Here is a 24780-nt window from a genome sequence, read left to right as displayed (position 1 = left end):
ACCCTAAAGATTTTCTCTCCTCAACACTCCTAAAACTGTATTTGAAAACATATTAGCTTCTACTGGGACCTCATCAAAAGGATTGATATCTAAAGTCTACAATATCTTACTAGATCTCCACAGTATAAATGACCTACCATACAGAAATAAGTGGCAATCAGAGTGCAACCTCATATTCACGGACGAAATCTGGGATCGATTTGGTCCTCATGTACACTTACATCACCAATCATCAGTACGCAGCTACAATCATATAACATTATAACTCGATGGTACTTGACTCCCCGGAAACTAGCGTTCTCCTCACCAAATTCTTCGCTACTCTTTTGGAGGAAATGTGGAAGTATTGGGACTTACGCCCATTGTTGGTGGGAATGCCCAACTGTTCACTCTTTCTGGCACGAAGTTCTCGCTCAGATCAAAATTATTACGGGCTATGCAGTCCCCTTGAAACCAGAAATACTTTTTCTCAACATCTGGCAAGATATCCAAATACCATCGATTTGGAAAGACCTCATATCTAGCTTAATAGTTGCAGCAAGATCCTGCATAGCCTCCAGATGGAAATCCCATCTCGCCCCCACAATCGAGCTATGGTTCACAAAAGTCTGGGACCTTTTTATTCTAGAAAAAATTACAGACTGGGTCCGAAGTACAGATCAATTTCCTAAGAAGACCTCATTCTCTGCGAAATGGCTGCCCTTCTTTAACAAACTAACTGAAGAAAACATTCAACCACATAAACAAATATATCTCAAACTACTCTATATTTAGTTGTCAAGCTCCTCACACTCTTCAAGCCTATATTACACTTGTTGTGTACCACTGAACTAAGTGATACACCAGATAGAATTACCCTATAACACATCTAAGTTAGCACTCTTTAGTCTTTAGTCAGTTTATCTCTTGTTGTACAAGAAGTATAACTAACTATGTGTTCCAAAAGTTATATTAATGCCTTTAACACCTGTTACTCTTGTAATACTCTCCACCAGATGTGGAAATTTTGAATGTTGCTGTTTTATAAAGCCATATTAATTTTTCAAAAATATTAATAAAAAGTTAATGAGCAAAAAAATGTGCAGGAGAAGCCAAGCCAGCCCCAGGGTCGGGCTGGCTATTTTTTTTAATTGGCAATTTTCTTCTCGGGTCTATTGGACCCCCAAAATTCTGAAAAATCCCAGATCCATTGGGGTCTGGGCTTTTTCAGAAATACCAGAATTTTTTTTTGGTTCCAATAGATGCAAACCAAAAAATGCTGGGTTTTGGGGGGGGGGGTTGGGGGGGTGGCATGCCACTAATTTGTAGTATTATTGGTTTGGGCAAGATCTGGAATGCTTTCTAAACTAAATGTACTGGCTGAATTTTTTCACCACCAGGTGGCATACACCTGCTTTTTGTGAGGCAGTCTAAGTAATTGAATGTTCAGCAGCATCTTAGATTATCTGGTCTTCCATTTAAAAGAGCTGTTTCTCTCTGTTTTAGGCTTTATATACTTGTAGCTTGGACATTTAAAAAAATCCATGCCTCTAGATCATCAGATTTCCATATGCATCATAGACTTATGTAAAGGCACTATGGGTTGTAGCTAATGAACTGCAAGCAAAATTAAACTTGTGGAATGGGATTTTCCTTTCCTGCTGCATCCTACTGATCCTGGGTGCATGAGGGGCCCTTAAGGGTGGAAGACAGAGGTTGGGTACAACACTATGGTGCTGCATGATTTAATCCATATTCTGTTTATCTCTGATATGGATTATATTGTGCACTGTAGTAGAGTTAGTCCAGAAGGCTTTGGCAAATCTTGGGGTGAGCACAGGTTTCTCTCAAACTATTCATCTTGTACTATCAGCAGTAAGTTTCAAAAACAAACAAACAAAAAACAGAAACTTAAGACATCTGCTATCACTGCCATCATCACACCTGGCTGGGAAGGATGCCCCACATTCTTCTATCCTGATTCTCAGTAGAATTGTGTAGAGAGCAGTTAACATGGGTTAGCTTAAAGAGGCTAACTCTAGGCCGAGAAGAGTAGTTTATATAAAACAATGTATGTATTTCTAAGAAAAAAGAAAACATTAGAATATATAAAGAGTTTTTAAAACAGGCCAAAAAGGCCGTCAATTCCTCCTTGTTAGAAATTAAAACATAATATGTAGTGTTCTTGCATAATTCGTGTTCTAGAAATCAAAGCCCATTTTCCAGAACTGATCACAGGCCAGAAGGCAGGCTGACCTCAATGTTTACGTGGAGCTGTGTTAGTCTGAAAGAGAATCTGGAATTTAAAGGATGCTTTCTCCATGGCCAGCCAGTTGTCATTGGAAATCTTGATGTCCTGTTATAGCGGATCCTACCTTTTAATGGGAAAACCCTGTGTTTGCATGGTATCCACGCTCGTATAATTGCATCCAGTTCCACTGAGAATGGAGCTTCGGGAATATTAGAAAAACAGAAAGTTCAAGGTTGAGTTGACTAAATCTCAAACCCAGGACACTATATTTTTGTGTCCATTACAACAGCATAACACAGTGTGCGTGTGTTTGTGTGTGAGAGTAAAGAACGAAGTATACAACACTGTCATGGAAGAAAATAGGATCACAAAGCTGCATTTTCCAGAACTTAGTGTATGTGTTATAGAAATGTTCATTCCTTTTTTTAAGACCCCCGAGGGGGATTTTTTGATTTTTTATAATACTACATAAACTACAAAGAAAAGAAGGAAAGGGGAGCTACAACTAAGGAGAAAGAAAAGTAACCCACACTAAACTAAAAATCCAAGAGTAGGAGATCATTACCCTGTTAGACTGCAGTTAGTAATGAAAAAAAACCCTGTTAATAAACATACTTTGTGAGATCCTGTCTTTCTAAGCTTATGTGTTAGTTTATTACTTGTTATGAGAAATGTTCATTCTTCATAGATGCCCTTTCAGTTTGGTGTAGCAGTTAGGTGTAGTGGTTAAGTGTGCGGACTCTAATGTGGGAGAACCGGGTTTGATTCCCCACTTCTCCACTTGCACCTGGCTGGATGACCTTGGGCAAACCATAGCTCTGATAAGAGCTGTTCTTGAAAAAGAGCAGTTTCTGTCAGAGCTCTCTCAGCCCCACCTACCTCACAGGGTGTCTGTTGTGGGGAGGGGAAGGGAAAGGAGTTTGTAGGCCGCTCTGAGACACCTTTGGGTAGTGAAGGGCGGGGTATAAATCCAATCTCTTCTTCTTCTTCTTCCCCTACTCACCACTATGAGACTGTGCTTAATTTGAGTCAGTGATTGTCTGTACCCCTGAAATCCAGAATGACAATGGTCTAAGTTATGTACAAAGTTAGGCATCAAGTTACGCAATCAATGTCAAAAACAAGGAGATGTACAACTGAGCAATTCTGTACTTGCTTAGCTCTTATACCTAAGGTATGAAAAAGAATAAACGTATCTACCAAATCATGCATTTCTTTCAAGAACGGGGGGAAGAAGACAAACACAAATATTTGTGGGTTTTTTGTTGTTTGATGGAAATTCAAAATAGCTGCAGTATAATGCAGTGAAACTTGGGGAAATGAAACAAAACAGACCAGCATCAGGGAGATCCAGGTTCAAATCCCCACACTGCTATGGAAGCTCACTCAGCCTGTCCTACCTTATAAATGGAGGAGGGGAGAATGAATGTAAACGGCTTTAAGTCTTCATTGGGAAGAAAGACATGGTATAAATAAAGCAAATTGAAAATATTTTAAAATAATTTTGAAAATTACCACTCTACAATGTTGTCATGTTTAGGCTTTATTTACGTTGGTAAAAAATGTATAATTCAAAGAATACTGTTATTTTAGTGTCCCTCTCGAGACTGTGTAGTAGCCCTAATAGGCCAGACTAGCCTGAGCGCATCAGAGCAAAGAAGACTGGGACTGCTTTGCAAAGGAAGGGAATGGCAAACTACCTTTGCTCGTCTCTTGCCTTGAAAACAGTGTAGGATGGAATTTTGGTTGCGACTAGACAGCATTTTACCTTTTTATTCTGAACTGTATGTAATGTCCAAGAATTATTCAGTTTAGATCAGTATAGAATGTAGTTTAAAATACTTGCTGAAGCTCTTCACTTGGAAGTACAATTGTTGATCCCAGTTGCTGAAGGTATAAATAGAATGATTAAAGCTTACATCTTCAGTTTTCTTTCCCAGTGTCACCCAGTTCTGCAGTTTTTTTGATGGGTTCATGTGACCTGATGGAACTTCCAGCTCCCCATCACCTCTTGAAGATTTCCCCCCCCCCCAAGCTGTTTCATGTACTGAATTTTATTCTTTTCAATGAAAATAAGGCATCCATGTCTATCCTGTATGTTAGAAACAGAAAAACAAACTCTTAGTCAATTACAAGAGGATAAAATGTCTTTTTCCTTTTTCTGTAGGTCTCATTAGGTGGTGTTGATCTGACAGTGCGGGTTCTCACAACAGGCTACTGGCCTACTCAGTCGGCCACACCAAAGTGCAACATCCCCCCAGCCCCCAGACATGCTTTTGAAATATTTAGGAGGTAAGGAATGACAGAGATGTTTCTGTGAATGGTTGGTGGGATGCTTTAAAACATACAACATATGCTCACAGTCCAAAGCATAGGTTCCCAGACTTATTTGGCCTACCACCCCCTTTTCAGAAAAAAATAACTCAGCGCCCCCCTGGAGATCTACCTTCAGAAAGTGGACAAAAAGATGCAGGGACAAATTTGCACCCAAGGCTCCTACCGCCCACTTGGATCGTTCCAGCACCCCTCACGGGGTGGTATTGCCCACTATGGGAACCAGTGGTCCAAAGATACTCACCAAATTATACTCATGCAGACCAGGACTTTGTCAGTTTCCCCTCAAAAGAGCAGCTTGTCTTTCCATAGGGGTGCCCCAGGAGGACTTCTGAAGTGTTGGTGCCGAAACTTCTCCCAACGAGTGTTCCTGTATTCTGTACTTAGCACTGAATTTTTACAATGTTGCTACAACACTGATGGGAAAATTATTTTGGCGCCAGAACTGTCCTTGAGCTTTACACTACCCCAGATTTTGCTGCCTAGAATTACTGTTCTGTACATGAAAGCTCATACACAGAGTTAAACTTTGTTGGTCTTAAAGGTGCCACTGGATTCAGACTTTGTTCTGTTGCTTCAGACCAACACGGCTACCCACCTGAATCTTTGTTCTGCTTGCTTGTAATGTTAACTTTATCACAAACGGATTAGATTTTTATATGGATATGTAAAAATGCTATTATATCCATATTTTAAAATACAAATAATCAAATGGCCTTTCTGCCTCTTGAATTATTTATAGATTTTATTTAGCCAAACACAGTGGACGACAGCTGACTCTCCAGCATCACATGGGATCAGCAGACCTCAATGCCACCTTCTATGGTCCTGTTAAGAAGGTAAATAGTGTGTCTGCACAGAGATTTTCTTTGGCTGTTTGAATGCAAAAACAGTTTGATTGCAAATACGTTTCCATCTTTTGTGTATGAGTTAGTTCCAGTAATACTTGTCATTTATTTACTAAATTAGAGTTGTATTTTGGGAGAGTTGTTATCTTTACACACTCTTGGATCCCTACTGGGAGAGTACAAATGCAATACATTAAGTAAAAATAAAAATGGACAGTATATTAAATCTATATCCTGTCTCCGTCTGCAGGGGGTTCTATTTGAGGTATCCCCTTTTGGAGTCCAAGGTCCATGTGCATTTGTTAGACTGTCCCCATTCCCCCCCCCACCCGATACCATTGAGCATGGCAGCTTAAGGTCATGTTGTAGAAAAAGAGGTGCAAGAGCTCATTAGCATAACTCATTAGCATAACTTATTTGCATATGCCACACACCCTGATGTCACTGGAAGTGTGTCAGAAGGCAAAACCCAGCGCTTAGGCTCCACTGGACTGTTTTGGATTGCTAGCTATTTATTTTTTAATTTTTTAAAAAAAAAATTATATCCCCCAATTTATATATATTGGGGGGGAACGTACAGATCTGTCCTCACAGAGGAGTGAGAGCTTGTACCTGAATAAAACTTGGTCTTAAAGGTGCCACTGGACTATTTTGGACGGGGGGGGGGCTCTGCAACTACCTGGCTGCTTCTTGCTCTGACGTAGGGCTGCTGGGAGAAGGGGGTGGGGCTTGTTGCATGTGCCCGCCCCCTGGGCTCTTTACTGCCGGAGCTCCACTCCTTGTGCGCTCCTGCAGGACATGACCCCTGATGGCAGCTGTAACGTATAGCATACTATCTATATATTGGAGTCTCTTTAGGACCTTTGCTTTCCACATCTATGTAAATATCAGCTTTCACATTTGTACCTTTAGCCATAGTTTGAAGTATGCCTCTTGGCTACTGTTGAAAATACTTGTGCCTCCCGTTTTTATTGGGCTCTTTGTGCCCCTGGCTTTTAGCAGAAACCTGTTTCATTTTGGGAACCCTTATTATAACAGAAGATTTTGTTACCACATGCTTACCATTTGGTAGTTTCTTTCATTTTTTGTATGCTGAAACCAATTGATTTGATGCAATCTTATTTAGAATTCAAAATTCATGTTTTGGTAGGTACAGTTTCAGATGGGTCACTAAAAACAAATAGGGACATGTTTGCCTTTAAAGGCAAAAATAAATATTAAACTTTGGTAGAAGAAAATGGAGATTAATAATTTTAAAATGAAAATAATTGTGTGCTGCCTCACCACATTAGACTAGTGGCAACAATTTATAGTTTATAATAAATACATAAGCAAGCTTAATCAGAGAGCAAAACATAATGTTCCCTGAATGATATTTGACTTTTTAAAACAGGAAGATGGCTCAGAAGTTGGTGTAGGAGGTGCCCAAGTAACTGGCTCCAACACACGGAAGCACATATTGCAAGTCTCCACTTTCCAGATGACAATACTAATGCTCTTTAACAACAGAGAAAAATATACTTTCGAGGTATGAGTTGTGGCTTTCTGTGGTAACTGTAAAAATGCATTTTATCTCTTGAGTATGCTTTCATCTCTTCCCCCATCTACTGGAGAAGGAAATTATTAATTCCTTTCAGAAATTGAAGAGGACATTCCTGAACTTGGCTGTTAATGCCTTGAACTTCCATGAATCTCATGGCCCCTCATTCAGGACTATCAATCTTTGCTAGCGCAAGTCTTGAGTGTCCAGAATTTGCTGAATGCTTAAATGTATCTGGGTTTTTTCTCCCAAGAATATTTTGTGTATTCCAGATAGTTTTCAGGCAAGAGATATTTCTGTCCTGTTTAACATGCTGAAAGCTGAGATTAGTGTTTTTCTTTGTAGTACTTGATATTAGTAACATCTTCTGTATGTTGTGTGTGTTTGTTTCTCTAATTTTGCATTTGCCTTGTAAAGGAATGGAAGGGAAAATAGATGCGTAGTTTTCAGAATCGTTTGCGAGATGCTATACTGTTAAAGGGAGGCTTATACATATGAAGTTGCCTTATACGTAATCAGACCATTTATCTAGCAAGGCCGGTATTGTCTACTCTGACTGGTAGCAGCTCTCTAGGGTTGAGGTCTTTCACATCACCCCCTGCCTGGTTCTTTTAACTGGAGGTGCCAAGGATTGAACCTAGGGCCTCTTGCATTCCAAGCAGATGCTGTGCCACTGAGCCATTTGTTATTTCCAATTGCCATACTTTATGTAAAATAAAGGATATTCCAGTTCCATCACTTAACTATACTAAAGCAATCATAACACTTCTTTGTTTTGTATAAAAACAAATTTTATGCAGATTCTGAGAGCTGCACTCCATGTTGCTCAAAAATAAGGGATCTATTCGTGTACTGTAGGTAAGGGACTGCATTTTAATGCTTTCCTGCTTTAAAAAAAACCTCTTCCCTATATTTAAAGAAACTAGGGAATCCTTAGAGAGATTCTCATTCTAACCTTTTGTTAGTGATGTTTTTTATAGTCAGAGTTTGAGATTCCCCCACCTCATGGGCTAAAGAGGTATACCCTGGAAAGAATTCTTTACCACGACTGTACTGAATGTATAGATGTTCCTGCTGCTGTATGTATTTGTTATTAAGATGTCATGGGCCACAACGACCTGTATAGTTCAAGAAATCAGTCCACCTTGCTATGTTAACTAATGATTAAGAGCATAAGAGTCCTGCTGGATAAGACCAGTGGTCCATCTAGTCTAGCAGTGGGCAACAAGTTGCCTTGAGGGCCAATGAACAGGACATACAGGCCAGGGTCTCCTTGTAAGGCTGTCTTCTAGCACTGATATTCATCTGTATTTATGGAGGTGCCCTTAACCCACCATGGCTAGTAGCCCACTGGAGTATCTATCCTCCATGAATCTCTACTCTATCCATAGTCATCACTATGCCCATTGGCAGTGAATATCACAACTTAATTACTCAGTGAATATGTATTTTCATTTGTCTGTTCTGAATCTGTTGCCCAACAACTTAATTGGGATTCCCTGAGTGCTAGTATTATGGGAGAGGGAGAAAAAGCTCCCTCTATCTGCTTTCTCCCCCCCATGCATAGTTTTATCAACCTCTATCATGTGTCATCCCCCCCCCCCGTTGTCCTAGTCCCAGACTCTCTCACCTTTCCTATAGAAAAGGTGATATAACTGCTTAATCACTTTGGTTGCCCTCTTCTGTATTTCTTCTAGCTCTGCAATATCCTTTTTGAGATGTTGTGACCAGAGCTGCCCACAGTATTCCAGATGAGGCTGCACCATAGCTGTATAAAAGGGCATTGCAATATTTTTATTTTCAGTCCATTAAATGATGAAACATGCCATATTCAGTGTCTCTACAGTCAATCATTTTTGTTTGTAGTCTTATCATACAGTGCATTTCATAATCACTTCAGGGTTTGCTTTGTGAATGAGATTATTTTTTATTTAGTTATGGGATTTTTATCCCACCCTCCCCAAAAGGCGGGCTCAGGGTGGGTTACAAGGCACCAATGAAAACATATAAAACAGTTCCATACAAATTTCAGGTAAAACCTAAAACCAACTAAACTACATGATGGTGAGATGGTAATACATAAACTTTAGGGATATACTGTGTATGACTCAGGAGAGGGCCGTCAAAATGATAGTTGGGCCTTGCTCCAATCTATGATACGCTGATATAACTGACAGCCTAGGCTGGTTGAGAGGGGGACTGTTAGAGCAGTGGAGGCCAGATATAGTGAGGCATCCGCAGCCTCAACCAAAGACCTGATGGAACAGCTTCATTTTACAGGCCCTGCAGAATTGTAGCAAGCTTGGTCCACCAGGCCAGAGCCGAATGGCTCTGGTCGAGGCTAAGTGGATGTCTCTAGGCCTGTGGATTATTAGTAGGTGATGTTGTGCCGGAGCATAAAGCTCTTTGGTGGACATATTGGAAGAGACGGCCCCGCAGATATGTTGGTCTCTGACTGCATAGGGCCTTAAATGTTAAAACCATAACCTTGAACTTAATCCAGTACTCAGCTGGCAGCCAATGCAGCTGGTGAAGCACTGGCTGTAGGGCTGCCTGCAAAGACTGCCTTCATTTCACTCCTGGAAGCCTGCCACTGCTGCAGCATGACTGGGGAAGGGAAGACGAGATATTTAAACATGCCTACCCTTCACTCTCCGAAGTGGTGCTGCAGCAGTGGCACACTTCCACGAGTGAAAAACGCAAATTGCCTTCCCTTCTCTTCTGGAAGTGTGCCGCTGCTGTGACAGGGAAGGGGAAACATTTAAAAATCCCCACCCCCTTCACTCTCCAAAGTTGTGCCAACAGCAGTGGCATGCTTCCAAGAGTGAAAGGAAGGCAATTTGTGCCTCAGTGAGGGAAGGGAAGGCAATCTCCCATTGCCTTGGCAATTGTTGGCACCAGCGCGTCTGGCTCACAGAACGCGCCCACAGACTGCTTGAACCTCTGTGGGAAGCATGGTGGTCTGAGGGCAGTTTGCGAGTGGCACGATTGCACACACCGGGCCCACGGACCAGGCCCCAGTCCATGACAGAATGTGATCCGTGAGCTGTTCCATGCCCATCCCTATTTGTATCTGCTCCCTATTTATTTCTGTTTGGATTAATACTGGAACCAAAGGTGGTAATTCTATCAAACTTTGGTGGTTGTATAATGGTGGTGATCATGAGTATGAGAGTATATTGCAGATTAGTCCTGCTGGATAAAACCTGTATTAAGGAGGATTCTAGCAACTTGGTTTTATTGCTTTCTCTGTCAACAAATGTATAGTAGAATTATTTTTATATGAGTATGTAATATGAATATGGCCAGAATGTGTTAACTGGATTGGCTTCCCTTTGAACCCATTTGGATTTTTCTAAAAGAACATTCTGTTTTATGGATTATGTACTGTTTATGAATCACCTGTTTTCTGATGTTAACAGTAATATATAGATAAAGCTTCTTTTTAATCTCCTTTGGGTGTTTTGTCACTGTTCAGCATTTGAAGTAAAAGCAATTCTGCTTTCAAAACTCTAGAAATGTGCCATGTTTACCTACTTTTTCCTTGTTTTGTATCTAACCTGGCAACCACATTCATTTGAAATAAAACACTTTTGTACATAATGTTTCTAAGCATGCATTGTAAGTTTGCATCCTCCTCCCAATGTTTCCTGAATTTCTCAAATATCAAAGAATACACTGGTTTGAGGAGAGGGGGAAGAATGTATTAAAGCTATTCCGATTGTTTTTTAAACCTCTTTTTGTGCCACATAAACAAGTGTCTTATCTCTAATGTAGGAAATACAACAGGAGACAGATATCCCTGAAAGAGAGCTTGTACGAGCGCTACAATCCCTTGCATGTGGAAAACCAACACAACGAGTTCTAACAAAAGAACCCAAATCAAAAGAAATAGAAAATGGACATATATTTACAGTTAATGACCAGTTCACATCCAAACTGCACAGAGTCAAGATTCAAACAGGTATGTTTGTTTTCATCTGTAGCCATTATGATTAGGTATTTTACCTTCTATATTGCTGAGTTTGTACAGTGGTTGATGTCTTATCTGGCCACCACCCATTCTTAGGGTTGTCTGCATGGAAAAATGTTTCCAGATGATTCTGCCTCCCTATAAGCTAGCTGGCATCCTGAGGTTTCACCTTCCTTTTGTAACCATTTGATGGGTTCCATGTATAGCATCCTACAGGAATATGTTGTGTTCACTTATAACCCCTATTCATGCAAAGGCTTTACCTTAATCCCTACAAAAAGCCATGACTAACTTCACCTTTGATAAATACACAGCTAAATTGATTATCCACAACGTACAAAAATTTTTTTACAAAGTAGAAAGAGTTGTAATGGGTTAGATGGACTGAGAGTGAAAAAACTGACCTGAGTAGACAGATGGAAATTAAGCAAAAGAAGTAGTTATAGAATAGATACGTGCAACTACGGGGAACAGTTAGTAACCAAAAAATGCTATGATTTTAGACTTCCATGTAAAGTCTTCCCTTTACTTTGTCATACCATCATGTTTGAGTTAATATAAGCTGTCCTATATGAAACAAAGCTGTGGTTTACTTAAGAAACAGCCTCTAAATCTGCTTCACTGTATTCCAAAGCAACAAGCCCTACAAGAAAACATCAGCCTTTTAAAAATCCTAAATTACGATTACTATATTAATAAATATTCCAGATTTATTTATTTACTTTGTCTGCACTTTTTTGCCATAGTCCCTTCTAAATGTTTCTTTGATAATTTAATTGAAAGAAAGAGGTTTCTAACATTCTCACATAACAGAAAGATAAATAATTCTCAAGATATTTGTAACTTTGGAGATCTTTCTCCTGTTCTTTCAGTTGCTGCCAAACAAGGAGAATCAGACCCAGAAAGAAAAGAAACAAGACAGAAAGTAGATGACGACAGAAAACATGAGATAGAGGCTGCTATAGTGCGGATAATGAAATCTAGAAAGAAGATGCAGCATAATGTGCTAGTAGCGGAGGTAAACATGCTCTCTGGGTTGAAGGGGGAAGCAGAGTATGTTGTTTGCTTGGGATTCCTTTGCATTCCCGTGTTACTGTTACTGTCTTAATCATAATTTCTTTTCTTCTGGGATCATAATGCTTCGAGGGGAGAGGTTTTGAACACAATTCTTTACATATTTAGCGGATTCTTTGTGGAACTTGAGAAGAATTTAACTGATGTAAAGTCAGTATATATATTTTGGTCATGTGTTTATAGCCTACATTTCTCAGAGCTTCCTTTAATGATAGATTAAGATCTCTGCAAAATTTCTGCTTGTCTTTGAGGAGACAAGCAGGATATACATTTTTAAATAAAAAATTATATCCTGCTTGTCTCCTCAAAGGAGACCTGAAGTGGCTTACAACAGAAAACACCCCAATAACTAAAATAGGAAACAAATTCTGTTCTAGTCTTAGGCCAGTCCTGGACATAGTGGCTGGCTCATTTGATGGCAAAGACTACTAGCCATAGAATAAGAGTTTGCCATGCCCAGCGCTTCCACCTGAGATGGCATGCAGCTGGCAAAATGTTTCCCAACAACAGGGAAAACATTTCCCTCCCTGCCTCCAGAAACCTCTTTATATACACTGAGAGGAATTTGATAAAGCCACTGTATTTCCTAGTATATATATAAATATAAGCTGCTGTTCTATGTGAAACTTTCAAATCTCAGCAGTAATCACATGTCTCAGTTCCCAGGAGCAGTAACTTTTGAGCCTTGGCCTGTCTCATACTACTGTATTTATTTTGTTAGATTTTTATCCTGTCTTCCCCTGCATGCAGGGCTTGGCGCGGTTTACAACAGATGATAAAACAAAAACAGTTAAAACACTCTAACGGCTAAGATATACAAACAATAATAACAGTAAAGTGCATAGTGCTCCAGTAAGGTCTATATAAAGGTGTGCCCGTGATTAACCAGCTGGGCGCTGGGCAATAACCACCGATAATCTTATCTGAAGAAGTGTGTTTGCACATGAAAGCTTATACCTTGAATTAAACTTTGTTGGTCTTAAAGGTGTCACTGGACTCAAAACCTTGTTCAGATAATTTCTGATCAGATATCATATCAGGCCAGAGTGGGGTGAAGCAGGGGAGGCCCATATAACTGGACACCCGTTGCCTCAACCAAAGGCCTGGTGGAATATCTCCATTTTACAGGCCCTGCAGAATTGAAGCAAATCCTGCAGGGCCCTGATTTCACTTGGGAGAGTGTTCCACCAGGCCGGCTCTGGTTGTGGCTGAACTGATGTCCTTTAGGCCAGGGACCACCAGCAGATGTTGATCTGATAAGCACTACATGCTTTCGGGGACATAGTGGGAGAGGCAGTCCTGCAGATATGCTGGTCCCAGACCACTCAGAGCTTTAAAGGTTAATACCATAACCTTGATTTGGTACTTCACTGGAAGCCAATGCAGCTGGTGGAGCACTGGCTGTATATGTGCTCTGAGAGGTGTCCTGGTAAGGACATGATCCACTGCATTTTGAACCAGTTGGAGTTTCCAAGTCAACCTGAAGGGCAGCCCTGCATAGAGTGAGTTACAGTAATCCAGCCTGGAGGTGACCATTGCATGAATCACTGAGGCTAGGTCAGGAGGAGAGAGATAGGGGAACAGCTGCCTGACTAGCTGAAGATGGTTTAAAAGCTGTTCTGGCAACGGTCGTGACTTGGGCCTTCATAGAAAGTGAGGCATCCAAGACCGCGGCCAAGCTCCTCACCATCAGCGTCAGCATCAGTAACACCCCACCAAGGGTTAGGAGCTGGATCCCTTATTCCACCCCTCCACGACACAGGACCTCTGTCTTAGATGGATTTAATTTCAGATGGCTCTACTGCCTCTAATGCTGTAGCCAGAACCTCTGGGGCTGCATCAGAGCAGCCGTCCACCAACAGATACAGCTGGGTGTTATTAGTGTACTGGTGACAACCTAGCCCAAACCTCCGGACCAGCTGGGTGAGGGGTCACATATAGATGTTAAATAATGTAGGGAAGAGGATTGCCCCAGTGGGCCACCGCACACCAAAGGGTAGCACGGTGAAACCCTCTACCCAATCTCCACCCTCTGCCCCCAGCCGTGGAGAAAGGAGATGAGTCACCGCAGAACAGCCCCTCATATCCCCCCTTGGCAAGGCAGTGGGTCATGAGATCATAATCAACTGTGTCAGATGCCGCTGTTCAGTTGAGTAACAACAGCAGTGCTGAGCCACCTCAGTCCAGATGTCTCCAGAGGTCATCTGTGAGGGTGACCAGAGCTGTCTCCATCCCATAACAAGGGAGGAAGCTGGATTGAAATGGGTCCATGAGAGAGGAGTCATCCAGGAAAACCTGGAGTTGTTCTGCTACCACTCTGTCAACCACCTTACCCAGAAACGGGAGGTTCGACACTGGGCGTTAGTTGGCTGGATCCAAAGGATCTAAAGATGTCTTTTTCAAGAGTGGTCTCACCACTGCCTCCTTTAAAGCCCCTGGGAAAGTCCCTGAACTCAGAGATCTCCCAGGCCCGTATTCTATCATTGCCAGCCTTCACCAGCCATGACAGGCATGGGTCAAGGTGGCAAGTGGTGGGTTTCACAACATCCAGGATCCTGTCAACCTCATCCTGGGAGAGCCGACTGAAGTGGTTCAAAATAGGACCCGAAGATAGCCAAGAGGTCTCCAGTTCACATACTGTATCAATTGTGGCCAGCAAGTTCTGGTGGAGCAACAAGATTTTATCAGCAAAATAGCTTGTAAAGTCCTCACAGCTAATAGCCAATTTACTGTCTTTTTGGTTCCCTGTGAGAGAGAGGTTAGTGGTTATTCTAAACAACTGAGCTGGGCATGAGCTTGCGGATGCAATGGAAGATGCATAGAATTCTTTCTTAGCGGCTTTCACTGCCACTTCATAGGCTTTCATAAACGTCCTATAAGATGCTCTTGAAGCTCCATCACGAGTACACCACCACACTCGCTCTAGCTGTCTTAGCTCCCACTTCATCCTTCTTTAGCTCCATGGTATATCAAGGAGCTACTTTGGAGCAAGGGCGAAGAGGGTGTCAGGGAGCAATTTCGTTGATGGCTTCAAAGAGTCGGCAATGCCAATCCTCTACCAGCTCATTAAACGAATCACCAGGGGGCACTGGATCCCACAGAGCATTCTGGAAACCAGTTGGATCCATTATTCACCACGGGTGAGCATAAATCTGCTCACCACCTAAACAAGGAGGAGTTGGGATACCCAGTCAACCAGGGCACTGCCTCAATGGCATCCAGATCCACATTTATCTCCATCCGAGAAATCAAGTCCCGCACGTGACCTGCTTGATGCGTGGGAGCTGATACAAACAGAGAGGGTCCCAGTGCTGCCATGGAAGACACCAGGTCCATGGCCTGTTAGGAGGAATATGGAATATGGAGATTGATCCGTCAGTTCTTATCAGTTTTGTAGCACCTACTGAAGTGTTAATTCACCAGGCAACCCTCTAGCAGAACAGAGATGATGGCCTGCCAAGTCCATCCTGTTATACTCACAGCTGAGCATTTTTTTAAAGTCTTATGTGATCTTGAGAGCAGATCACATCTTGTCAGAACATGGAAATCCATAGTTCTGGCACAGCTGTCCTTGAAAAAGAGAAGTTTCTGTCAGACTTCTCTCAGCCCCACCTACCTCACAGGGTGTCTGTTGTGGGGAGGGGAAGGGAAGGGAGTTTGTAAGCCGCTCTGAGACACCTTTGGGTAGTGAAGGACGGGGTATAAATCCAATCTCCTCTCCTAGTTCTTATATTAATAAAAAATTGTCACTGTTGAGGGCTCTGATCATCTAATAATAGAACAGTGGTGAAGGCATTTCTGAGCTAACTTCCCATTAGGAAGTATTTGATCCATGGTCATGTCAGTTGGTTAAATGCTAATCACTTGAATCATCTCAAAGAACCAGAGAACAAAATTAATAGGAATGTTTTTAGAGCCATTTCAGATGTGTAATGGAAGTAAACTGACTGTTGCTAAACTTGGAGGGTGCCAGTTATACATTAATGTCTGGTTGCCTTTTCTGGATTTTGACACATCTTTTTTTGGGGGGGGGTTGTTTTTTTTAAAGGTGGTGAGGCATACTATATTCCCCTTCATTTGGCTTGAGTAGAAAAGCCTCAGTGTTTAGTCTACTGTGTATTTTTGCAGCTCTATAACCACTGACAATTTTACAATTTTTCTTATGTTCCAGGTAACTCAACAACTGAAGGCACGATTCCTACCAAGTCCAGTTGTTATTAAAAAACGTATTGAAGGACTTATTGAGCGAGAATATTTGGCACGAACACCTGAGGACCGCAAAGTATACACTTACGTAGCATAAAATGTGTTCCACAAATATGATTTATTCTTGGACTATACTCTTCGCATGAACTGGGAAGTTCTTTTAAATCATTAAATATTAAGACGACCATCTCTTCTATTAAATTACAATACATGTTCTAGACCATTCAGATCAAGCCTTTGCTCCTTCGGAGAGTTTTCAACATCAGATTGATTGAGCTTCAAGCTTCTCAGCGTTTATCCCTGTAGAGATCATCCTTACAGTTCCTCGGGAAAATGTGAATGTGCCGCGTTTTTGTTTTCAATACTGTATGAAAACAGGAAAAATAAAATAAAAACAAATTTAGAAAATACAGCTCATTAAAAATAAAATTGTTCGGATTTTTTCCCCCCAGATCTTAAGTGTTGATGTAAAAGTGTTTTATGTAGTGTTGCTTAGCACTTTGCGCATTGTATACGTTGGGTTACAAAAAACAACAAAAACACAGCTGGTAAAACCGAATTCCCAGTGCTACTACTCTAATTTGGACATTTCTTTAGAGACATATTTAATTTAAATATTTGGCAAGTCTACAAAGACCTGAGAACATGGTTTTAGCATGCTTTTCTTCTTCACCTGCACTCTCACCCCATTTTCCAGCTAATAATACAATCAGGAATATTTTCGGGGCATAGTTATGGGCTGTAATATTTGGCCTTCCCTCTTGTAACTTTGAGTTTTCCAAATTAAGTTATATACAGATTAGGTTTACTCTGGTTCCTTCATAGGAGAAATAGAAAAGAAATCAGTTGTGTATAAACTGTATAATACTTCTTGCTGTTGTACTCACTGCTCATAGTGGATTGTACAGAGCGACATTTTTCACTCAATGTAGACAACAAATTTAAAATGGATTTAGTGTACACAGAGCATTAATTCAAATGTATCAGAGCACAGGGATGGCAGTTCTTTAAAACAGATACTGTCCCTTGGAGAAGTGCATCAGCCTACACTCTATTCCTGAGGCAGAGGGGATTTGTGGCTTTTTTGATTTCCCACTTTTGAGAAGGTTCAAGTGAAGCCATTGTGCACTATTAATTTACTGTTTTAAAATGCAATCTTTAAAATGCAATAAATATTGTTACTTTGATCTTAATGATATCTCCAGTTCTTACAGCAAATGTGTTTTTCCCTCTCACGGTGGTTCATCAGGAAGCTGCAAAATCTGATTGCTCCAGTGCTTGCAAGACCAGAATTATCCCCTAAAGGAGCTATGCGTTGTACTAGATTTATTAAATTGCATGTGCCAAAATAAAATGGCATTTGTGTAGTCTGTGTGCTACAAAACTGATTGCTTTTTTACAACCAGGGAATTCAGGTTAGGTTTTGTTTTTCATCAGATTCATACAGTAGTAATTGTGATTTGACTATGGATTTTATTGTAAATCAACGCAGTAGTGCCGCTAGTGGAATAATTTCCATGTCATTCGACAAAATATCACCTTAGATTTTCATATAGCAGGGTGTATTTAATTGTTTTCTTTGTGGCACACAGCTTTAAAATTTCTTCTGTCTTTAAGTTTGTCATTTCTAATTGGTTTGAAGCTGAAAGAATTTCTGGTTTTTGTAGGGAATGGGGATGTAAATCCTCCTGTGCCTAATATTGGTTGGTCCACTTAAGAAGTTTGCTACTTTGAAACATTCTTTGAGTACATCTAGCAACCCATATTGCTTTTTGATTACTCTGTTCAATTCTGGTACAGAAAAAATAAGATAAATAACATGTCCATTCATGAACATGCCAGAGGTAGCTGCTGCAATATATTTGTATGCATGCATGAATATGTAAAAATGTCTACTTTAATGCAGTAATATTAACAAGGGGGGCAGTGTTCTGCTACAACTACAATAAGAGCCTTGTGATGTCTTAAAGATTTATTGTAGCTTAAGTTTTCATGAGATATTGTAACCCATACTCAAGCTAACATTGCAGTGATCATAAAACAATACATATTCTAAACCTTAACACTCAGCGGTAAAAAAGAGTAGTAACTAAACTCTAAGCATAAATACTATAAAAAGCAGCATCTTTTTTAAAAAAAGCTTACAGTACAAAACTGAAAACAATGATAGTATAATAACTGCAATTCGGTGCTGCCACAAAAAAAAATCTAGAAAAGACCTATATAAAAAGCAATGTTTTTATCTGGGGCCCAAAATATTCAGTAGCAGGAGAATGGCTATGGGTAAGTATCAAGGCATCATAACCAGAGGTCATTTCGGGGGGGGAACGCGGGGGATCGCAGTTCCCCCGGGTGAGGTACGGGGGCGGGGTATATGACGAAGCCCCCCCCCCCCGCTTCCGGCCGCCCTGCTTCCGGCCCTCAATCAGCCAGGAGGAGGCAGGAGAAGAGGGAGGGTAAGTTGCTTCCTCCCTGCCTCTCCCCACCCCTGCCTCCCTGGGGCCAGGGAGGGCCTTTGCGGGGCTTCCTTGCACTCCAGCTGGCCTTGCAGGTCCACTGCCGGGCCCCTCATGGGGCTCGGCAGTGAAGCTGCAAGGCCGCCACCGGCGTCTGGGACTGTTGGGGGCGGGGTGTGTGGCCTTATGACACACTTCAGGTGATGTCAGGGGGTGTGGCATATGCTAATGAGTTATGCTAATGAGTTCCCCTAGCTCTATTTCTACGAAATGACCCCTGATCATAACACAGAACACTCCATCCTTTGGGGTCTCTTGCCTCACTTCATAAGGTGGGAAGTGCACAGAACAAATATTATTTCAGGGTATATGCTTGCATGGGAGTAAGTAGTTCATTAAAGGTAATAGCCAGCACTTTGACTTGCTCAAAGAAGCAAATCAGCAGTAAGTGTAGCTCTTATAGCCAGTCAGCAGTTGTGCCATGGCATTTTGCACTAAGTGCAGCTTCTGAACAGTTAGGGACAGCGTCCTTTAAGTAATCTAGCTTGGTCATAAAGCTCAGCTTGCTGGAGCATGCCTTGCAAAGAAGTGCCACAGCTCATGAGCCAACTACATTTGACTACGGAAGCTAAGAGCTACAAAGTAGACCTGCAATCTCCATGTGTAAAAGGTTAGCATCCCACAACTAAACCTGCTCTTTGGGGGGAAGGGGGGGGAATGCAACCACATCTAAAATAGGCTGACTCGTCCTCACTCTGGTTGGATTCATTATTGTAGCAATTTACACAGTACATTCTAAGTATTGAAAGTGCTTCACATACATATTTAGTCTTATAACCACCCTATTATGTTGTGTGTATGTTAAGTGCCATCAAGTCGGAAGCGACTGAATTAATGACCTCCAAAATGTCCTGTGGTTAGTAGCCTTGCTCAGGTCTTGCAAACTGAGGACCATAGATACCTTATTGAGTTATCTATTAGGTTAGTATATCTTTCGTTTTCTTTTTGAAAATAAAGGTGAACATTAAAAAAACGATCTAGTGACGGGGTGGGAGAGAGACTAGAATACTTAATAAATTGATGATCCCAGGATGCTATTATTGTTTGAAATGGCTCTGGATTATAAAACTACTATGTAGAGCAAGCTTAAACTGATTAGATTCCAGCAGGAAGAAAATAAAACTCATGCTTTAAAATTTATTTATAGTCTGCCTGAAGTCTTTTTGAGAAAGCTAGACTAAAAATGCAGCAAAATAAGGCTGTGTAATCCTAAATACTTGGGACTAAATCTCATTGAATTTGGCAAGGTTTGCTTTCAGATAACTATATAAAGATCAGCATGCGTTAATTATGGTTGTTTACAAATGAGGTACAAATGGAATTCTATTCTGGTTTTTTTTAATTAAAATTTTGTCTTGAGAGGTTTCACATTTTGGTCCACAGAGGTGAACACCATCCTAGCTGGGGAATAAATACTCTTGAGATCAGCTACATCTCCCAAATAGTAGAGGAAGTGGTAATCCAGTGTCATCAGAACATCAGAACATAAGAGATGCCAATGTTGGATCAGGCCAAAGGCCCATCCAGTCCAACACTCTGTGTCACAGAGTGGCCAGAAATACCAGTGCCATCAGGAGGTCCAGCAGTGGGGCCAGGACATTAGAAGCCCTCCCACTGTCGAACCCCCCCCCCCAAGCACCAAGAAGACAGAGCATCACTTGCCCCAGAGCCCCTAGCTATACCTTGTGGCTAATAGCCACTGATGGACCTCTGCTCCATATGCTTATCTAATTCCCTTTTGAAGCCGTCCATGCTTGTAGCTCCCACCACTTCCTGTGGCAGTGAATTCCATGTGTTAATCACTCTTTGGGTGAAGAAGTACTGTCTGGGCTGTACCACTTCCGATGCTACCCCTTGGGGGAGGGGGAAACATTTCCACAGAGAAAACAAACATGTTGAGGACAGGACTAAGTGATGGCCTTTCTCCCTGACTGCAATGAACTTTTTTTTGTGGAGGAGCAGTGAGGTGGTCCTTAATTCACAGCCTGAGAAGTAGGCTAGAGTAGGTAATGCTATTGGTATTGTTATTTTGAAGCAAGTTGTTTGGTCACAATCTTTGCCAATTAATGTACTTTGTACTTATTAGCATACCATGTAGTCATTTTTCTGGGAGGAGAGGAGGGGTGAATTTCTGCTGTATGGTAGGGATTTAAATATAAACAATTCTGTGATTGGCAATGGGGCTCATCACATTTTAACTGTAATTTAATCAGTTTGGTCTGATCAACTTCTATGACTGAAATGTGGTGGCTGTAGTGAAAATGGAGCCAATAGGGTGTAGTGGTTAATATCTAACTAGGGCCAAGGAGTTCTACATTCAATTCTCCACTCAGCCATGAAGATTACTAAGAGAAAAGTCCTGTGCAGATAGATTCAGGTGGGTAGCTGTGTTGGTCTGCAGGTGAGGAAGTGTGCATGCACACAAAAGCTCATACCTTGAATAAAACTTTGTTGGTTTTAACAGTGCCACAAGTCCTATGCAGAGTTACTCCAGAGCACCTTGGTCTGTCTCTATAAAAGGAGCTTCATGTGTTCAATAGCTACTTCAACAGCAGTTCGCTTTGGATACACTTCCCTGCTGTTGCCATAGGACAAGTTGCCCACTCTGCAAATAATAATAGGATTAAATATAAATTGCTTACTACATAGTAAACTATATATATCATCTTTAAATATTGCCAAAGTTGGAGAAGGAGTTTATTTGCCTGTTTTTTAAATATGGGTTTTTTGTGCGGGGGGGGGGGGGAGCGGCTACTGAGTTCTGGAGCTAATAGCAGATTACAAATTATGTTGCTCGAGGAAACAGCCTTGTGTATGGAAACATCCAAGTATAAGTCCTTGAAAACTCTGGCTGACTTATGCACCCACCATAGTGCAATAATTCGGTTTAAGGTTTGTGCAAAATGAGGTACATCTTTATTTCTTTTGCACTATTACATATTCCTTCAGCTTTACTGCCTGCAGCACATTTACAGCCTTGTGGCATTGTTAGAGGGAGAACTATCAGGGTAAATGCACTGGGGTAGTGTGGGATACCAAGAATATTGGTGCAGTAAAGCCACATGTGACCCTATACAAAACTAATGTTTTGAATACTCCCTAAGTGTGGGTTTGTATGATTCAACATACATAGTTTCAGTCTGGTTTCCAGACAAATTTTGATGATTGCTAGTTTAGATGAACTCAGGGTTCCACAAGGAATATATTTCATTCAAATGGGGTCTGAAAAGTGAAAAACCCCTTATTTGGCTCTTTGCCACTTGTTCACATTCCTAGTGGGGGTAACAATAATACGGATGTGCACCAACAAAAATTCAGTATTTTTTGGATTTGGGTGTATTGGTCCCCAAATTATTTAGTATTCCTGATAACACCCAAATTCCAATAAAGGTATGGTATTCAGATTCGAGGTCTTTTTGGGAATCTGATTTTTTTTGGGGGGGGGTCCATTATAGCCTATGGCAGAGATGTCAAACATATGGCCCATGGGCTGGAACTGGCCCATCTAGGCCTCTTATTCGGCCGGTGAGCTACTGATTACCTTTACTGCCAGATGACAGAGGCTTTGCACTATGTCCCTGTATACTGTCCCCAGTGCTAGTGTGTAATGGGCAGTGGAACTGGGAGGGTAGCCATCAGGGAGACACTTTAAGGAAATACTGTAAGAGTGTTAATGTTTTAAGCATGTTTGTATTTTGAGTAAAAAATAATATCGTTAATTGGGTTTACCTGTGTCATTTATAAAGTTTAGATCTCCACCTAGTGATTAAATATACCTTGGGGCTGGGTTCTGAAGAGAATCCCAGTCTGGATGGTGAGACTTATGATTTCAGGAATCTCCTCCAGAAATGCTAGCATTGCATGGGTCACTTCTCTCACAGTGTGAAGGACACCCATCTGCTGTACGAGAAGCAGGTGCTGACAAGAGAGCCAGAGCACTGCCTGATCAGCGATGTGAACACTTCCTGGAACTCCACCGATGCCATGCTCAGGTTTTTGGAGAAGGCAAAGAGAGCTCTGGCTGCCTTGATCTCTGAGACCGGGGTAGTGAGGACTTGGCCTCATTTCTGGAGCCAGCTGCAGGATATGCAGACTTGCTTCTAGCAGTGTGCACTGGTGAAAAGGCTGCAAGATGGACTTGAGATCTGCCTTCAGCCCCTCACAGCAGAACATAAGAGACGCCAATGTTGGATCAGGCCAAAGGCCCATCCAGTCCAACGCTCTGTGTCACACAGTGGCCAGAAATACCAGTACCATCAGGAGGTCCACCAGTGGGGCCAGGACATTAGAAGCCCTCCCACTGTTGACCCCCCCCCAAGCACCAAGAAGACAGAGCATCACTTGCCCCAGAGCCCCTATACTTGTTGCATACATTAGCCAGAAAGAAAAAAAAGTGAAAACATTCAGTCAGAGAGGATTAGTTCATTGGAAAATGTTGTGAATCATGAGTTTCAATACAGCATAGACAAATGTAGCCTATAGATAATGTAAGCCCCACAAGAAGGTGGAATTGTTTCAGAGTAAGCATCAGATTATTAATACCTCTTCTATTTCTCTGTGTAGATTTAACTATCAGCATATTTTATCATTCTTACAAACTGCTAATCCTTCATCACAAGACTATGCAATTTTGTATTTTAATTGTTGAGTGCTTTCCCCTTGATGGCATAGATGTGCAGCAGCAACTGTGAGACAGTGACTGACAGGTTCGCTTTGAAACAAGAATGTTTTAGATAAAAGTAACATTGTATCTTTCCACAGAATTCACATTCCTATAAAGTTACCTGATGTGACACTTGAGGCAGTGTACATGACAGAACAGTTCTTTCCCATCATAATATTATGACAAGAACATACTATCCTATTATGACAGAAGCTGATTTATTGGAGAAGTAATCTATTGAGACACCTAAAATTACACTGTAGAACTATCAGCCAAGGCAGCTGTGCAATTATGTAGCAAAATCTCTGGTGAGAGATGGTACTGAGGAGGGGATAAAGTGTTTTTTTTAAATGTATATTAAATCCCGTTTTTTGTCACGCTAACTTCAGACCTCTCTGTCTGGATACCTTCTCTGTGGAGGTCAAAGGTTACAGATGAGTTGATCAAAACACAGTGAATGGGGAAGGCAGTGAAAGGACTTGTGATCTCCATGTGACATGATCCTAAGCGTGTTTACTCTGAGGCTGGAGGCATTGCCCAATTCAAGAAATCTTAATTAATATTTGAGCTAATTTGATTAAAACTGTCCATTTATGTAGAAGGAAAAAATACAAATGCTAAACTCAGGGGGGTTTGGGGTTTTGTGTGGATTTTTTTTGTTGGGAAAAGAGGTGCCAGAACTCTCAAGATGGAAACGAAGTTTTCAATCTGTATACTGAAAACCCATGAACTTTAAAACATTTTAAAAATATTTTTGTTGATGAGGATCCAGAACTCCGTTCCGGCACATTCCCCCCCCCCCCCAAAAAGCCCTGAATAAACTGCAAATATTAAACTACCAAACAGGTACTGTGATAGAAGAATTCCCCAAGAACGTGAAAGCAGGATGAATGCCTTTTCTGTAATGGCGCCTGCCATACTCAATTAGAAATATTTATGTTAAAAATATTTAATGTGTTCACTGTAATTAGAAGCATTTAAAAAAATGAACCACAGACTAAAGGTGGTGTCCCTTGTTATTAAACCCAACAAAGACAATTCCCAACTAAACATGCATTTGACTCAGCCCAGAGCAAACATCTCTCTTTAACAAGGATGCTTGTTTTCATGTTTTGCAAACTTGAACAGTAAAACTGTTTCCAGGTATTATGAATGCCAGGGTCAAGCTACATGGCAGGCAGAGCTGGCAAGGTTTTCTATTTTTCTAAATAGGGTCTGAATGTAACTAGATTCTTGAGGGACCATTAGGGAAAGTGGATTATGATTCTTTGTCTTTCTCCTGGTTTTGTTTTTTAACCAAAGTCTCCCCCCCCCCCCATCTAGCTATGTCCCCTCAACATTACAGTCTACTTTCTCTGTTAAAAAGGAGGCAGGGTGGGGGGCAGGGAGAATGAAG

The 24780-nt window shown here is 41.2% G+C and overlaps 1 protein-coding gene across 1 annotated transcript in view; it reads left to right on the top strand.

Annotated features, from left to right (window-relative positions):
• Positions 1 to 17392, top strand: part of CUL3 (cullin 3) — a 93278-nt gene extending 75886 nt beyond the window's left edge. Inside the window, exons 11-16 of the mRNA XM_015411998.1 lie at positions 4398 to 4522; positions 5307 to 5403; positions 6806 to 6940; positions 10730 to 10916; positions 11798 to 11943; positions 16171 to 17392. Of these exons, the coding sequence (XP_015267484.1) occupies positions 4398 to 4522; positions 5307 to 5403; positions 6806 to 6940; positions 10730 to 10916; positions 11798 to 11943; positions 16171 to 16302 (822 nt within the window). The 3' untranslated portion in view covers positions 16303 to 17392. The remainder of the gene's footprint in view (positions 1 to 4397; positions 4523 to 5306; positions 5404 to 6805; positions 6941 to 10729; positions 10917 to 11797; positions 11944 to 16170) is intronic.
• The last annotated feature ends 7388 nt before the right edge of the window (positions 17393 to 24780 follow it).

This window comes from Gekko japonicus, unplaced genomic scaffold, assembly GCF_001447785.1.
Source record: "Gekko japonicus isolate JY-2015 unplaced genomic scaffold, Gekko_japonicus_V1.1 scaffold825, whole genome shotgun sequence".
Classification (NCBI taxonomy): Eukaryota; Metazoa; Chordata; class Lepidosauria; order Squamata; family Gekkonidae; genus Gekko; species Gekko japonicus.
Note: the sequence above shows the minus strand (reverse complement) of the source record. Positions and strands in the feature narration are given on the sequence as shown.